This window comes from Nerophis lumbriciformis, linkage group LG17, assembly GCF_033978685.3.
Source record: "Nerophis lumbriciformis linkage group LG17, RoL_Nlum_v2.1, whole genome shotgun sequence".
Taxonomy (NCBI): Eukaryota; Metazoa; Chordata; class Actinopteri; order Syngnathiformes; family Syngnathidae; genus Nerophis; species Nerophis lumbriciformis.
Window position 1 is genome coordinate 6,846,028 of NC_084564.2, and position 18,452 is coordinate 6,864,479.

The 18,452-nt window shown below is 35.5% G+C and overlaps 1 protein-coding gene across 1 annotated transcript in view; it reads right to left on the reverse strand.

Annotated features, from left to right (window-relative positions):
• Positions 1-3,634: 3,634 nt before the first annotated feature.
• The window catches only part of LOC133614405 (rho GTPase-activating protein 42-like), an 82,783-nt gene continuing 67,965 nt past the window's right edge, over positions 3,635-18,452 (reverse strand). Inside the window, exons 13-25 of the mRNA XM_061972332.1 lie at positions 17,768-17,807; positions 17,081-17,143; positions 14,568-14,642; positions 11,413-11,497; positions 11,288-11,346; positions 11,123-11,228; positions 10,902-11,061; positions 10,224-10,365; positions 8,158-8,433; positions 7,956-8,094; positions 5,245-5,307; positions 4,303-4,382; positions 3,635-3,800 (exon numbers count right to left, since the gene is read on the reverse strand). Coding sequence (XP_061828316.1) covers positions 3,712-3,800; positions 4,303-4,382; positions 5,245-5,307; positions 7,956-8,094; positions 8,158-8,433; positions 10,224-10,365; positions 10,902-11,061; positions 11,123-11,228; positions 11,288-11,346; positions 11,413-11,497; positions 14,568-14,642; positions 17,081-17,143; positions 17,768-17,807 — 1,377 coding nt within the window. The 3' untranslated portion in view covers positions 3,635-3,711. The remainder of the gene's footprint in view (positions 3,801-4,302; positions 4,383-5,244; positions 5,308-7,955; positions 8,095-8,157; positions 8,434-10,223; positions 10,366-10,901; positions 11,062-11,122; positions 11,229-11,287; positions 11,347-11,412; positions 11,498-14,567; positions 14,643-17,080; positions 17,144-17,767; positions 17,808-18,452) is intronic.

Genomic DNA, 18,452 nt, shown 5'->3' on the forward strand with positions numbered 1-18,452 from the left:
ACCTTGAAACATTTTTTTTAAGTTTAAAAAAAAAAGGTTTTAAAGGTAAAAGGTTTTGAAGGTAAAAAAAAAAAAGGTTTTGAAGGTAAAAGTTGATTTTCAAGGTTAAAAAAAAATGGGTTTGGAGGTGAAAAAATGATTTTCAAGGTAAAAAAAATGGGTTTCAAGGTAAAAGGTTTTGAAGGTAAAAAAAAAAAGTTTTGAAGGTTAAAGGTTTAGGAGGAAAAAAAATGTTAAGCAGGCCAAAGTTGATTTTCAAGGTGGAAACTTTTTTTTATTTATTTTTTTTTTACCTTGAAAAACATTTTTTAAGGTAAAAAAAAAAATGTTTTGAAGGTAAAAAAAAAAGGGTTTGGAGGTGAAATGATTTTCAAGGTTAAAAAAAATGGGTTTGGAGGTGAAAAAAAAGGTTTTACATTTATAGATTAACATTCATGCATCAAACATTTACGTTTTTATAACCCAAATATTAACAGTAATACACCAAACATTCATACACCAAACATTTACATTTGTACACCAAACATTTACATTTAGACACCAAACATTGACATTCTCACACAAACATTTACATCTATACATAAACATTATTACACTAAACATGCATATTTATAAACCAAGCCTTAATATTCATACACCAAACATTAATATTCTTAAACCAAAAATTTACATTTATACATTCATACACCAAACATTTGCGTTTATAACCCAAACATTAACATTTAGACAGCAAACATTATCATTTAGACAGCAAACATTGACATTCTCACACAAACATTTACATCTATACATTAAACATAAACATTATTACACTAAACATGCATATTTATACAGCAATGTATATTTATAAACCAAGCCATAACATTCTTACACCAAACATTTACATTTCTACGCCACACATCTACATTTATACGCCAAACTAACATTCATACACCAAACATTTATAACCAATATTAACAGTAATACACCAAACATTTACATTTATGAACCAAACATTAATATTGTGAAACCAAACATTTACATTTAGACAGCTAACATTATCATTTAGACACCAAAAATTTACATGTATACATTCATGCACCAAACATTAATATTCATACACCAAACATTTATAGCCCAAATATTAACAGTAATACACCAAACATTTACATTTATGAACCAAACATTAATATTGTGAAACCAAACATTTACATTTAGACAGCTAACATTATCATTTAGACACCAAAAATTTACATTTATACACCAAACATCAATATTGTTAAACCAAACATTACATTCATACACCAAACATGAACATTAAACATCAAAATATTCACATTTGTAAAACAACTTTACATATATGCACCAAACAATTATAGCCGTACACCAAATATTAACATCCATAAACCAAACATTAAAATATACAGATACACCAAACATTAACAGATATATATTTATCCAGCAAACATTCACAGATGTTTATAAATATACATGTTTGGTGTATAACTAAACAAAACATTAACGTGTATGCACCAAACATTTACATTTATACATCAAACATTAACATGTTTACACCAAATATTAACAGGTGTTTATTTATAAACTAAACATGTATATTAATACACAAACATTAACTTGTATACACCAAAGATAAATATTTATCCACCAAACAAGAAAGTGAAATTGGAACAGTCAGCCCTTTGGTTGCTGGACTGATGACTTCCTGCACTCATGGACATGATCACATGATTGTTAATGGTGTACAAATAGGGAGTTATTATAAAAGCATAAAAACAATAATAATGACAATAATTATAACACTAATATAAATAATAATTTTAAGAACAATAATAGTAATAACAATAGCATAATAATAATATTTATACTACTACTATAATAATTATAACAATAAAAACAAGTTGTTCGTGTCCCACAAGTGTAAGAAGGTGAGGTCAAAAACATTTTCTTCTTTTTGTTGCTCAAAATAATTATCATCACAAATGATCATAAGTTATTTACATCAACAGATGAATTAATTATTAATGAATGATTAATGACCATATTGTTTACATCAACAGATTGTTTATTATGAAGGTGTGAGTACACAATAGTTGCTGAAAATACAAGTTACATTACAGTGACGTCTGTCATTCAGAAATGATTATGATTATGTTGATAATTACAGCTGTCAATCAAGGTCACGACATTTATGCTCAGTTGTACACCCCTCCCCCTTTAACTCACTTTCACACCACACCAAGACTGCATTACAAATAATCAAACATGTGACTATGAAGCTAAAATGCATTTCTAAGAGTACAGTGATCATAATAATAGATTTTATTCTGTGAAATTAAAGTGCTTGTTCCATTTTTCAACATCTTTGTTGTTAACTTTTGCTCGAGAGTAGTCAGTGTGCAGCAATATATAGTATCAACACAGGTACTTTATTGTGTGAATGTAATAACTGTCAAGTTTCAATGTCTCAACATTTACCCATGAAACTATGGAGAAGCTGCTGGTGTGTTTGATGGAGAAGCGATCCAGTAGAAGTCCTATTCAAGGTAATGTATATTTTTATTACTCTTTTCAATGTATATTATTATTACTCTCCTAGGTAAATGTATATTATTACATGACTTCATAAAACTACTGCACTTGTGTGTAGTACTACATGATATTGTGTTTTGTACAAGATGTATGACGTAAACAATTGTTAAAATGCTGATGTTATTAATTAGAATGAATGAATATTAATTAAAGATGAATAAATGATGACGTCTGTATTTCCCTGCAGAGGAAGAAGATGAGGCGCGTCTATCGCTTATGTGAAGATGGCTTTTATTCCTCAGTAAAAGTTTGGAGATTATTTTTATGTTATTACAAGTTTGTAGATGATTTTTGTAACGTATAAAAAATCTACAAACATGTCAAAAAAAGTCTGACATTTTTATAGGTCAATAAAAGTTTAATTGATTTTTTTGTACGTCAAACGTTTGTAGTTGATTTTTTTAAACATCGCCATACAATTATTTTTTATTTATGAATATAAGTTTGGAGATTATTTTTATACGTCAATAAAAGTTCTTAGATGTTTTTTATACGTGAAAACAAGTTTGTAGTTAAATGTTATATGTCAACAAAACTTTGGAAATGATTGTAGATATTTTATGCGTCAATAAAAATTTGGAGATTTATTTTACACATCAAAAGTTTGTAGTTGATTTTTTTTATAGGTCAAAAGTTTGGAGATTATTTTTTGTACGTGAATAAAACTAGATTTTAATTGTCAATAAAAGCTTGGAGAATTTTTTTATGTCAATAACCGTTTGTGGATTATATTTTTATACATAAATTAAAGTTTACTTTTATACATCAATAAGTTTGTAGATGATTTTTAATATGTCAATAAAAGTTTGTAAAATATTTTTTATACGTCAAGAAGTTTGTAGATAATTTTTATATGTGAATACAATTTTTGAGATGATTTTTATACATCAATAAAAGTTTGGAGATTATTTTTTATACGTGAATAAAAGTTTGTAGATTATTTTTATTAGTCAATATAAGTTTGTAAATGATTTGTATACGTTAATAAAAGCTGTTGAGGGGGGAGCAAACAAACAAATGGTGAGTGACATTTGGAAGAGGAGGAGGAGGTACGTTTGTTGTTTGCTAAAAAAAGCGTCACATGTCGCCACCAGCGTTTCCATGACGACCGCGGAGGAGCTGTTAAAAGAAGACAACATAATTCTCGGGGATTAAACCTTTTCTGCCGTTGTATGTTGCTTGCAGCCAGCCTGGCTCCACCGACGCATAAACTGCAGGAGGAGATCAGCATGTCAGGTCACTCTGATCCTCACACACAGACAAGACTGGCCATAATGGAGATGAAGCACTTTAGTAAAAAAAAAAAAGGATGTTGTGTTGCTATATATATATATATATATATATATATATATATATATATAAAAAAGAGCTGTGATGTTTTCTCCTAAACGATGTGCAAAACGTTTTTGTATTTGGCAGCCATGATGTGTTCCATGCGCAGGTCACTGTGACCACCTTCTTCCTCCTCCCTGCCAAGGCACTGGAAGGCCAATAAAATATCAAAGTTGTTTGGCATTTTTCTATCTCACTGAAAACTGACTTGGAACTAAATGTCCTCACATGACCTGCTGATGATAATTATGTACGTGTGTGACATATTTTCCTCTCATTGTTTTCATTTCTACCATTGACTAGTACTGTATTCATCCTGCTGTGGTACAATGTACATGTGAGAGAGCTAGTTTATAAAAGTGAAAGTATTTAACAACTCACCGTTACTCAAGTGCGCCCCCTGGGGGAAACTCAGCTCATAGTCGTGATCTGCCTCACACGAGTACACTGCCTTGGCGTCTCTAAAACACAACACAAGTACTTCTTTAACAAGAAGAAGAAGAAGAAATTTAATTTTACATGTATGCAATGCCATTTAAATATAATTATAGATAATAATAAATACTGTGTAGTGTTGTAAATAGTCAATGGGAAGAATTTTAGTATATATACACACATGTATATATATGCACACATGTATATATACATGTGTGTATATATATGTGTATATATACACATATATATACACACATGTGTATATATACACGTGTATATATATGTGTATATATATATATACATATACCAAAATCATACACAAAACCAACTTGTAAATACAGCATAGACCACCCTAGAAGGTTCAGAAAATACAAACGGCTTGTGGAAAATGTTGCTACCCTTTTCACCCAACGTTGTATCGTTATAACGGTTCCATAAAACCTTATCAAAATATGAAAAATTTGCCAACACTTCATTTTATTTCCCAAATGCCCCCTACAACACCATCTGACAGGTTGAATATTTTTGTATTCATGTATTTCTATGTCCGGGTCTTACAGGGCTAAATGTGTGTGTGTTTATGTAAAGCATGTATATATTTAGGCATACATGTATGCATGTGTGTACTTTATGCGTGTGTGTTTGTAAATGTGTATGTATATACATGTACGTGTGTTTAAATGTGTGTGTATGAATGTATGTATTTTATTGTGAAGTGGTAGCATTTGATCTTAGTATTGTATTGTTAAGTATTTGAATTAGTATTTTATTGTGAAGTGGTATTACTTAGGTTGTTGTCTTATAGTGAAGGGCTAGTATTTAGTTTATTATTTTATTGTGAAGTGGTAGTATTTAGGTTAGTGTTTTATTGTGAAGGGAGCTTTGTACCTTCCTTTTGGAGCAGGCTGCTGGGCTGATGTGTTGTCAAAAAGCAGAGTTCTGGCAGCAACCCTGTCAGGAAATAGGAGGGCAACAATACTTAGAACATAGTATTAGTACTACATAATACATCTAGTATGAGTAGTACATGTTAAATGTAGTATAAATGTAGTAATAGTGTATATCGAGACAGGAAGGAGCAAGAATGGTGGAAAATTGCTATAAACACACTCCGCAACCTTGTGGACAGCCTTCCCAGAAGAGTTGAAGCTGTAATAGCTGCAAAAGGTCATATTGAACCCTATGGGTTGGGAATGGGATGGCACTTCAAGTTCATATGTGAGTCAAGGCAGGTGGCCAAATACTTTTGGCAATATAGTGTACATACATCAGCGTTTCTCAAAGTGTGGGGCGCGCCCCACTGGTGGGGAATAGAGACATGACAGGTGGGGCGCGAGGAACGGGAGGAAATTTCACTTTACATTTTTTTTATTTATTATTATATTCTTAGATTTTTTTTTTACTATGCTTTCATTTTCTATACACACTGTAAATCACTTTGTGATTCTGTCTATGAAATCCGCTATATAAATAAATGGAAATTACCGGTACTTATTTTTACTGTAGGCTTTAAATTTCTCGGTAGGAGCGAAAGTTTGACAGACATAGCAACAGTAACTAATGGGGGCGGGGCTAAGCGGAACAAACTTTCGCGCGGATGGGTAGCAGGCTAATGTGTGGACCACAATTACACAAATATATACATTTGTGACTCGCACCTCAAAGGTCGTCGAGCCAGAGCCAGCGCCTGCAGAGAAACAAAAATCTGACGGGCACACACTGTGTCATTCACCGGGAAGCACTCGCGTCAAGGCAGCTCAGCCCCGAACTCAATGAGGTTTTAACAGATGTTGTGAGCGCGGTAAATTTGATCAAAACACGACCACTGAAAGTGCGACTGTTCTCTGCACTGTGTGAGGAAATGGGAGCTGATCATACAGCCGTGCTGTTTCACAGTGAAGCAAGGTGGCTCTCCCGGGGAAAAGTGCTGTCACTTGCCCTGTCTTGCCAAATGCATAGCTCCTCCTTTTTTTTTTTGCAGAGATTGCAAAGTGGCACTTTTATTTTATTTATTATTGAACTTGATGCAAGTTATTTGATTTATTATTGAACTTGATGCAAGTTATAACACGTTTGTTTTATTTATTATTGAACTTGATGCAAGTTATAACACTTTTTTGATTTATTATTGAACTTGATGCAAGTTAACACTTTTTTTGATTTATTATTGAACTTGATGCAAGTTATTTGATTTATTATTGAACTTGATGCAAGTTATAACACTTTTATTTGATTTATTTTTTAACTTGATGCAAGTTATAACACTTGTTTTATTTATTATTGAACTTGATGCAAACTATAACACTTTTTTGATTTATTATTGAACTTGATGCAAGTTATTTGATTTATCATTGAACTTGATGCAAGTTATAACACTTTTATTTGATTTATTATTGAACTTGATGCAAGTTATTTGATTTATCATTGAACTTGATGCAAGTTATAACACTTTTATTTGATTTATTATTGAACTTGATGCAAGTTATAACACTTTTGTTTTATTTATTATTGAACTTGATGCAAGTTATAACACTTTTTTGATTTATTATTGAACTTGATGCAAGTTATAACACTTTTTTTGATTTATTATTGAATTTGATGCAAGTTATTTGATTTATTATTGAACTTGATGCAAGTTATAACACTTTTATTTGATTTATTATTGAACTTGATGCAAGTTATAACACTTTTGTTTTATTTATTATTGGACTTGATGCTAGTTATAACACTTTTTTGATTTATTATTGAACTTGATGCAAGTTATTTGATTTATTATTGAACTTGATGCAAGTTATAACACTTTTATTTGATTTATTATTGAACTTGATGCAAGTTATAACACTTTTGTTTTATTTATTATTGAACTTGATGCAAGTTATAACACTTTTTTGATTTATTATTGAACTTGATGCAAGTTATAACACTTTTTTTGATTTATTATTGAATTTGATGCAAGTTATTTGATTTATTATTGAACTTGATGCAAGTTATAACACTTTTATTTGATTTATTATTGAACTTGATGCAAGTTATAACACTTTTGTTTTATTTATTATTGGACTTGATGCTAGTTATAACACTTTTTTGATTTATTATTGAACTTGATGCAAGTTATTTGATTTATTATTGAACTTGATGCAAGTTATAACACTTTTATTTGATTTATTATTGAACTTGATGCAAGTTATAACACTTTTTTTTTTTTTTATCTATTATTGAACGTGATGCAAGTTATAACACTTTTGTTTTATTTATTGAACTTGATGGAAGTTATTTTATTTATTATTGAACTTGATGCAAGTTATAACACAGCTGCACAGTTATTTTATTTATTATTGAACTTGATGTTATTTTATGTTATTGAGTTTGAATGTATATAACTTGATATTCAATAAATTTGAAAATGTTAAGCTTGGCATTAGCGCTCTGTTGGGGCGATGGGGGCAGGTGGGGCTTGAAAACTCCCCCTTGTCCAAAGTGGGGGATGACAAAAAAAGTTTGAGAACCACTGACATACATACATACACATATACATACATTAAAATACACACATATATACACATATACGAATATACATACATAAAACTTGATTTACTTACATTGAGCCTGGTCTATGGTATGCGTTGCTCGCCGAAGCTCCGCCTCTTCGTGGAACCTCCATCTTGGGCGGGTGCTCAGTGGGTTTGATGGTGTGGACGAGTGAGAGATGTTTGAAAGACCCTGAGCAGCTCCCGTGGCCTTGATGGTGAGTCAAATACATTCATCAAGAAGGAGTGTGAGGACCTACATCCAGGTGTTTACCTTCAGACCCCTGCAGAGATGTGAGGAGGTCAGGTGGTCCATCAGCATGGTGGTAAGTGGCCTTTGGGGGCTTAGCACCGACACAAGACACGCCAACGGTGACCTCTGACCCTGTGTCTGTTGGCCCAGCCTCCATGGCACTGGACTCGGAGCGTGACAGCAGCAAGTTCTTCACCTGAGTGCAGGACTCAGTGTCCATCTTGGAGGAGGAGCCATGTTTTGAGGAGTGTGAGGACCACGACTCCATGGTGACTAGTGGGGTGATGCAGTTATCACCTGGACCACAAGGGGGCAGCAGAGAGTCAGTTGACACATGGATAAATACTTCTAAATAAATACACACAATTATATCCAAATATAACACTAGTAGGCTACTTCTAAAGAAATGAATACACACAATAATATCCAAATATAACACTAGTACTTCTAAAGAAATACACACAATAATATCCAAATATAACACTAGTACTTCTAAAGAAATAAACCTAATAATATCCAAATATAACACTAATACTTAAAAAAAATTACATCTAATATTAACCAAATATAACACTAGTACTTCTAAAGAAATCCTCACAGTAATATCAAAATACAACACTAGTACTTCTAAAGAAATACACACAATAATATCCAAATGTAACAGTAGTACGTCTAAAGAAATACACACAGTAATACCCAAATATAACAGTAGTACTTCAAAAGAAATACACATAATAATATCCAAACATAACACTAGTACTTTTAAAGAAATACTCACAGTAATATCCAAATATAACACTAGTACCTCTAAAGAAATATACCTAATAATACCCAAATATAACAGTAGTACTTCCAATGAAATACACATAATAATATCCAAACATAACACTAGTACTTCTAAAGAAACACACACAATAATATCCAAAAATAATAGTAGTACTTCTAAAGAAATACACACAGTAATATCCAAATATAACACTAGTACTTCTAAAGAAATACACCTAATAATATCCAAATATAACACTAGTACTTCTAAAAAAATACTCACAATAATATCCAAATATAACACTAGTTCTTTTAAAGAAATACACACAGTAATGTCCAAATATAACTCTAGTACTTCTAAAGAAATACATCAAATAATATCCAAATATAACAGTAGTACTTCTACAAGAAATACACACAATAATATCAAAAAATAACAGTAGTACTTCTAAAGAAATACACACCAAAAATATCCAAATATAACATTAGTACTGTTAAAGAAATACACAGAATAATATCAAAATATTAACACTAGTAATGTTTAGTTTTCAGGATTACAACAAAGACTTCTGACTAAACGCAGCACAGAAGGGGTCCAACAAGTGACCCTGGGGTACACCACAGATGATAAGGGGTCTAACAAGTGACCCCTGGGGGACACCACAGATGATAAAGGGTCCAACAAGTGACCCCTGAGGGCCACTACAGATGATAAGGGGTCCAACAAGTGACCCCTGGGGGATACCACAGATGATAAGGGTCCAACAAGTGACCCCCACAGATGATAAGGGGTCCAACAAGTGACTCTGGGGGACACCACAGATGATAAGGCGTCCAACAAGTGACCCTGGGGGACATCACAGATGATAAGGGGTCAAACAAGTGATCCCTGGGGACACCACATATGATAAGGGGTCCAACAAGTGACCCTGGGGGACACCACAGATGATAAGGGGTCCAACAAGTGACCCCTGGGGGACAGCACAGATGATAAAGGGTCCAACAAGTGACCCCTGAGGGCCACTACAGATGATAAGGGGTCCAACAAGTGACCCCTGGGGGATACCACAGATGATAAGGGTCCAACAAGTGACCCCACAGATGATAAGGGGTCCAAAAAGTGACCCCTGGGGGATACCACACATGATAAGGGGTCCAACAAGTGACCCTGGGGGACATCACAGATGATAAGGGGTCCAACAAGTGACCCTGGGGGACATCACAGATGATAAGGGGTCCAACAAGTGACCCTGGGGGACACCACAGATGATAGCTACTGACAACATGCGGCTGAAGTTGGTCAAACATGGCTGACTACTCACCCTCTGAGTGGACCAGACCCAGTGTGGGTGTGTACATGTCGGGGGCCATCCGGGGGCCACTGGTCACACAAGTGGCTCTGCTTCTACGAGACCTGTGAGGTTGTGACAGAGGAACGTTGGGGTCCGGAGGTTGATGGAAGATCTTGGGAGCAAACCAGAGGAACAATTAGACAATTCCAATACACAATCAATTAATATATATTTAAGTCCAATACACCCATACACATTCACCCACACCCATTCACACACACACACACACACACACACACACATTCACCCACAAACATACACACACACACATTCACACCCACATTCACCCACAAACACACACATTCACACCCACATTCACACCCACATTCACCCACCCACATTTACCCACACCCATTCACTCACACACACACACATTCACACCCTCATTCACCCACACACAATCACACCCACATTCACACCCACATTCACCCATTCACACACACCCACATTCTCCCACAATCATACACGCACACACATTCACACCCACATTCACCCACACACATTCACCCACACATATTCACACCCATACATTCACCCATACACATTCACACCCACACACATTCACCCACACCCAATCATCCACACATTCACACCCACATTCACCCATACAAGAAATACATTTCTTCATTTGATGGACAAATGTCTGACTTTGTTGAAGTTGTCAATCATGATTTCCAGGACAATGTTCTGGAACTTGATGTTCATCATGGCGGCCACAGTCTCCTCCTGGGAGCGCATGAGGGTGGGTCCGAAGACCACGGCCAGGTTGGCCACGGTCATCATGTTGGAGTCCTGGTGTGAGGAGACTCTGTGGCAGAAGACCAAGGTGCTGAGGTGGAGAAGAGCTGCAGAGTTGAGGTCTGACTTACACCAGCAGATGTTTGATGAGCAGCTCTAGCATCTCCTGGTTCCTCTGGGGCAGCCGGTGGACCAAAGCATGGACGGCACACACTCGGTAGTTCTGGTCCTCGGACTCTGAAAGCAGACACTGCGTGTTGAAGGTCAGCAAGGAGAAGGTTGCCACAGGAACTTACTGACAGCCATGATGAAGTCTTTGTGCAGCTTGAAGGTCATGAGCGGCTCAGAGAGACACCTGAAGACCAGGACAAGACCAGGACTTGATGGCCACAGCAGGGTGGTCTGACCAGGGAACACTGACCTGAGATAGTTCTTCAGTCCACTGGTGATTGTCTGGTTGTCCCACGTCTCAGCATCCACCTCTATGTCCACAGGAGCCTTGGACGCTTTGGGAAACACATCTTCTCTCAGTGGGATCTCAATATGATCTCTCAGTGGGATCTCACAATATGATCTCACAGTGGGATCTCTCAATATGATCTCTCAGTGGGATCTCTCAGTGGGATCTCCCAATGGGATCTCTCTATATGATCTCCCAAAGTAATCTCTCAGTGGGATCCCCCAGTGTGATTTCTCATTGAGATCTGTCAGTGGAATCTTGCAATGGGATCTCTCAAGATGATCTCTCAGTGGGATCTCCCAATGGGATCTCTCAAGATGATCTCTCAGTCGGATCTCCCAATGGGATCTCCCAATGGGATATCTCAATATTATCTCTCAGTGGGATCTCTCAATGGGAGTTCTCAGTGGGATATTTCAATGGGATCTCTCAGTAGGCTATCTCAGTGGGATCTCTCAATGGGAGTTCTCAATGGGATATCCCAGTGGGATCTCAATATGATCTCTCAGTGGGATCTCCCAATGGGATATCTCAATATGATCTCTCAGTGGGATGTCCCAAAGGGGTCTCTCAATGGGAGTTCTCAATGGGATCTCTCAGTAGGATATCTCAGTGGGAGTTCTCAATGGGATATCCCAGTGGGATCTCTCAATATGATCTCCCAGTGGGATCTCTCAGTAGGATCTCTCAATGGGATCTATCAATGGGAGTTCTCAGTGTGATAAATGTATATAACATATGTACAAGTGTACAAAACATATTTATAAATAAAGTTGGTATGGTATGGTATATGTACAAGTGTATATAACATATGTACAAGTGTATATAACATATGTTATATACACTTGTACATATGTTATAAACACTTGTACATATGTTATATACACTTGTACATATGTTATAAACACTTGTACATATGTTATATACACTTGTACATATGTACAAGTGTATATAACATATGTACAAGTGTATAGAAGAACAAGTGACAACAAGCAGCAACAGTTAGCGATCGTTTATTTTTTCCTCTCGCCTGGACTATTAACATGGAGGATTACGGATCTAAAATAAAACAGTTTTCTAAACTGGACTTTCAATCGAAGCAGGAGGTAATACTTAAAGGAAGATCTCCATCGAGACAGAGAGACTTTTAAAACTGAAGAAAGATAAGGAAGACTTATATAAACAAGTTATCGATGCTTTTGTTCAAAAGGAGCTGCGCATGGACTTCATTTATAAGTAAAGGTAAGACCATAATAACGTTTTTTTTAATTAAATGTGCTTTTTTGTGTGCTACAGTTTGTATGTGTAAAGTTAAAGTTAAGTTAAAGTACCAATGATTGTCACACACACTATGTGTGGTGAAATTTGTCCTCTGCATTTGACCCATCCCCTTGCTCACCCCCTGGGAGGTGAGGGGAGCAGTGGGCAGCAGCGGCGCCGTGCTCGGGAATAATTGTTGGTGATTTAACCCCCAATTTCAACCCTTGATGCTGAGTGCCAAGCAGGGAAGAATGCTGGTATGAGCTTTTAAACATAACCCGTTAACTGCTGCCAATCAAATGGTGAATAAGATACTCTTTAGGGTTCATATGTTTGTAAATCTGACTGTGATGAAGTCAGTGCCTCACCAGCCATCAACCTCACCGCACGTCACTGATATACCCCCCCCCCCCCCCACACACACACACGCACACACACACACACATTTATCATTTGGCCTTCAAAAAAGGTTAAAATAAATAAATAAAACATGTTTGATATTTTTGTTTGGGTCTGAAGTTTAGCAACAAAAAAATCTAATTCGTAAATGTTTTTATGGACTTGACTACATAAATAATTACACATAATGACCACTAGATGGAACTTGACTAAATAAAAATAGTTGTAATGACACATAATGACCACTAGATAGAACTATTTCCTCCTTTAGCAGATCTTTAATGTCAGAAAATATTCCATCAGAAGATCTTCTGAAGGTGAAATCTAACATGAGGACTTCACTCAACTGATGATCACACACACTCACACACTGTATCTCCAACATTACACTTATTCATCCATTAATATTATTCATCCACAAATATTATTCTTCCATAAATATTTATCCATAAATATTATTCATCCATAATTATTTATCCATAAATATTGTTCATCCACAAATATTATTCAACCATTAATATTATTAAACCCAAAAATTATTCATTCAAATGAGTAACCCACATGTGTAAGTCTAGTGAGCGACTGTTGACCTAAGAACAATTGTGATATTCATAAATGATGCATGCAGTTTGTTCTAATAATAACTGTGTTCTACTCTAACTACTTTATTACTCTAAGTACTTCATTACTCTAAGTACTTCATTACTCTAACTACTTTATTACTCTAAGTACTTTATTACTCTGTGTTCTACTCTAAGTACTTTATTACTCTGTGTTCTACTGTAACTACATTATTACTCTAAGTCAGTGGTTCTTAACCTGGGTTCGATCGAACCCTCGGGGTTCGGTGAGTCGGCCTCAGGGGTTCGGCGGAGCCTCCGCCACGGAGGTAAAGACACATCCGACTTATCGTGTAAATAAAAACTTCTCCCTATCAGCGTATTATGGATACCCCCAAACAATGTTCCCCCTAATTTTCCATCTGATTTGCAGGTTGTTTGATTGATCGATTTAAACTTTTACTAGCAGATTGCAAAAGAAGAGAATACATTATATGACAGTACAGTTTACACAGTACAGTACATATGCCGTACAATTGACCACTAAATGGTAACACCCAAATACGTTTTTCAACTTGTTTAAGTCAGGGTCCACGTTATTTAATTCATGGTAATGTGTGTAAGGTGTGTAATATGTTGTGAGTTCATGCACTGTGTTGGTTTTGTTCTTTGAACAAGGTGATGTTCATGCTTTACTATTGTAATTGTGTTCTACTGTAAATACTTTATTACTCTAAGTGTGTTCTCCTGTAAGTACTTCATTACTCCAAGTACTTTATCACTGTAACTGTGTTCTACTGTAAGTATTATATATATATATATATATATATATATATATATATATATATATATATATAGACAGTAAGTGTGTATGTAGTACACATGAAGTTTACTTACAAAAGAAAGTTGACATCATCTTCTGCACTTTGGAGTTGACTCCTCCCACCCTGTACACACCTGTGCTGTTTATACCTGTATACATATACAAATACACATACAATTATGGACATATAATTACAGATATAAAAAAAGTTAAAGTACCAATGATTGTCACACACACACACGAAGTGTGGCGAAATTATTCTCTGCATTTGACCCATCACCCTTGTTCCTGGGAGGTGAGAAGAGCAGTGAGCAGCAGCGGTGGCCGCGCCCGGGAATAATTTTTGGTGATTTAACCCCCAAATCCAACCCTTGATGCTGAGTGCCAAGCAGGGAGGTAATGGCTCCCATTTGTATAGTCTTTGGTATGACTCGGCCAGGGTTTGAAGTCACAACCTACCCATCTCAGGGCGGACACTCTAACTAAACAGAGATATAAAAATAGATACATTGGAACCTCGATTCAATCAATCAATGCAATCAATCAATCAATCAATCATCAACCCCAAACCATCACCCAACCATGCAAATTTTGCATTTCCTTTGGAAATCGAGGTCCCAGAGTCTGGAGGAAGACAGGAGAGGCACAGGATCCACGTTGCCTGAAGTCTAGTGTAAAGTTTCCACCATCAGTGATGGTTTGGGGTGCCATGTCATCTGCTGGTGTCGGTCCACTCTGTTTCCTGAGATCCAAGGTCAACGCAGCCGTCTACCAGCAAGTTTTAGAGCACTTCATGCTTCCTGCTGCTGACCTGCTCTATGGAGATGGAGATTTCAAGTTCCAACAGGACTTGGCGCCTGCACACAGCGCAAAATCTACCCGTGCCTGGTTTACGGACCATGGTATTTCTGTTCTAAATTGGCCCGCCAACTCCCCTGACCTTAGCCCCATAGAAAATCTGTGGGGTATTGTGAAAAGGAAGATGCAGAATGCCAGACCCAAAAACGCAGAAGAGTTGAAGGCCACTATCAGAGCAACCTGGGCTCTCATAACACCTGAGCAGTGCCAGAAACTCATCGACTCCATGCCACGCCGCATTAACGCAGTAATTGAGGCAAAAGGAGCTCCAACCAAGTATTGAGTATTGTACATGCTCATATTTTTCATTTTCATACTTTTCAGTTGGCCAACATTTCTAAAAATCCCTTTTTTGTATTAGCCTTAAGTAATATTCTAATTTTGTGACACACGGAATTTTGGATTTTCATTTGTTGCCACTTCAAATCATCAAAATTAAATGAAATAAACATTTGAATGCATCAGTCTGTGTGCAATGAATAAATATAATGTACAAGTTACACCTTTTGAATGCAATTACTGAAATAAATCAAGTTTTTCAAAATATTCTAATTTACTGGCTTTTACCTGTATATATATATATATATATATATATATATATATATATATATATATATATATATATATATATATATATATACACACACACATATACAAATATATGTTTACACATATACACACACACACATATATATATATATATATATATATATATATATATATATATATACACATTTGTTTTAATTGGTTTTACCCTTTAAAATCGTTTTTTTAATCATATTTTTTTTTATATTGGTTTTATATTTATTTATTTAGTTTTCATTCAGTCATTGGTGGAGCTAAGTATAGTATTTGAATCTTGTTTTTACGATTTTTGTGCAGCACTTTGGAAACATTTTTGTTGTTTAAATGTGCTATATAAAAAAGTGGATTGGATATATATATATATAATATATATATATATATATATATATATATATATATATATATATATATAAACATACAGATAGAAACATATAGATAAATATGTAGAGATAAACATATAGATACAAATATACAGATATAAACAGATACATATCGATAAATAAACACAGATATAAACATACAGATATAAACATATACATAAATATATAGAGATAAACATTATATATATAAATATATATATTAATATATATATATTAAAACATACAGATATAAACATATAACTATCGAGAAATAAACATATATATAGATATAAACAGCTAAATATAGAGGAATAAACATATAGATAGAAACAGATAAATATATAGCGATAGGCAACAAGAGAAGTATCCTACACTTCTCTTTTGTAAAGTAAATCTGAACAGCCGACATGGGCATCTACATCAACTATATGATTTGCCTGAGAAGCTGGACAGGACACACAAAAAAAATAAGAAATAAAAAATAAATAAATAAATAAATAAATAAATAAATATATAGCGATAAACATACAGATAGAAACAGAGATAAATATAGAGAAATAAACATATACATATAAACATACAGATACAAACAAAGATACATATGTAGATATAAACATATAAATATAAACATGAAGATATATAGAAATAAACTATATATATATATATATATATATATATATATATATATATATATATATATGTAAACATACAGATATAAACAGATGAATATGGAGAAATAAACATATAGATATAAACATAAATATATAGATGAACTCAGGGCTCACCTGTGGTCTCCACCAGGTGTATGCACTTCCTCACAAAGTTGAAGCCTGCGTCGTTCAGGAACGCTGAAGGAAACATTCTCATCATGCCTGACAGTTCTAAATGAACATATCTACATTCTGTCATGTACCTAATGAAGTGGCCCAAATAGAAATAGAAATTATATAGCATGATGCATATATGTCAGGTGTTAGCATGATGCATACATGTCAGGTGTTAGCATGATGCATACATGTCAGGTGTTAGCATGATGCATACATGTCAGGTGTTAGCATGATGCATATATGTCAGGTGTTAGCATGATGCATATATGTCAGGTGTTAGCATGATGCATATATGTCAGGTGTTAGCATGATGCATACATGTCAGGTGTTAGCATGATGCATACATGTCAGGTGTTAGCATGATGCATATATGTCAGGTGTTAGCATGATGCATATATGTCAGGTGTTAGCATGATGCATATATGTCAGGTGTTAGCATGATGCATACATGTCAGGTGTTAGCATGATGCATACATGTCAGGTGTTAGCATGATGCATATATGTCAGGTGTTAGCATGATGCATATATGTCAGGTGTTAGCATGATGCATATATGTCAGGTGTTAGCATGTTAGGTGTTAGCATGTGAGGTGTTAGCATGTGAGGTGTTATATAAGTGTGATGCATATAAGTCAATAAAACTTACTCTGGTCCTTCTTGCTGAGGACTGCAGGCAGGGTATAGATCTAGACAAGTAGAGCACAAGCACCATCATGAGTGCGTCATGTTAGCTTGCAGTGGCCCGCACAGCCAGAAGGAGGCGCCAGTCAGTCATCTTGACTTGGTGTCAGTCAGTCATCTTGACTTGGTGTCAGTCATCCATCCTGACTTGGTGTCAGTCAGCCATCCTGACTTGGTGTCAGTCAGCCATCCTGACTTGGTGTCAGTCAGCCATCCTGACTTGGTGTCAGTCAGTCATCTTGACTTGGTGTCAGTCAGTCATCCTGACTTGGTGTCAGTCAGTCATCCTGACTTGGTGTCAGTCAGTCATCCTGACTTGGTGTCAGTCAGTCATCCTGACTTGGTGTCAGTCAGCCATCCTGACTTGGTGTCAGTCAGCCATCCTGACTTGGTGTCAGTCAGCCATCCTGACTTTGTGTCAGTCAGCCATCCTGACTTTGTGTCAGTCAGCCATCCTGACTTGGTGTCAGTCAGCCATCCTGACTTGGTGTCAGTCAGTCATCCTGACTTGGTGTCAGTCAGTCATCTTGACTTGGTGTCAGTCATCCATCCTGACTTGGTGTCAGTCAGTCATCTTGACTTGGAGTCAGTCAGTCATCCTGACTTGGTGTCAGTCAGTCATCTTGACGTGGTGTCAGTCAGTCATCCTG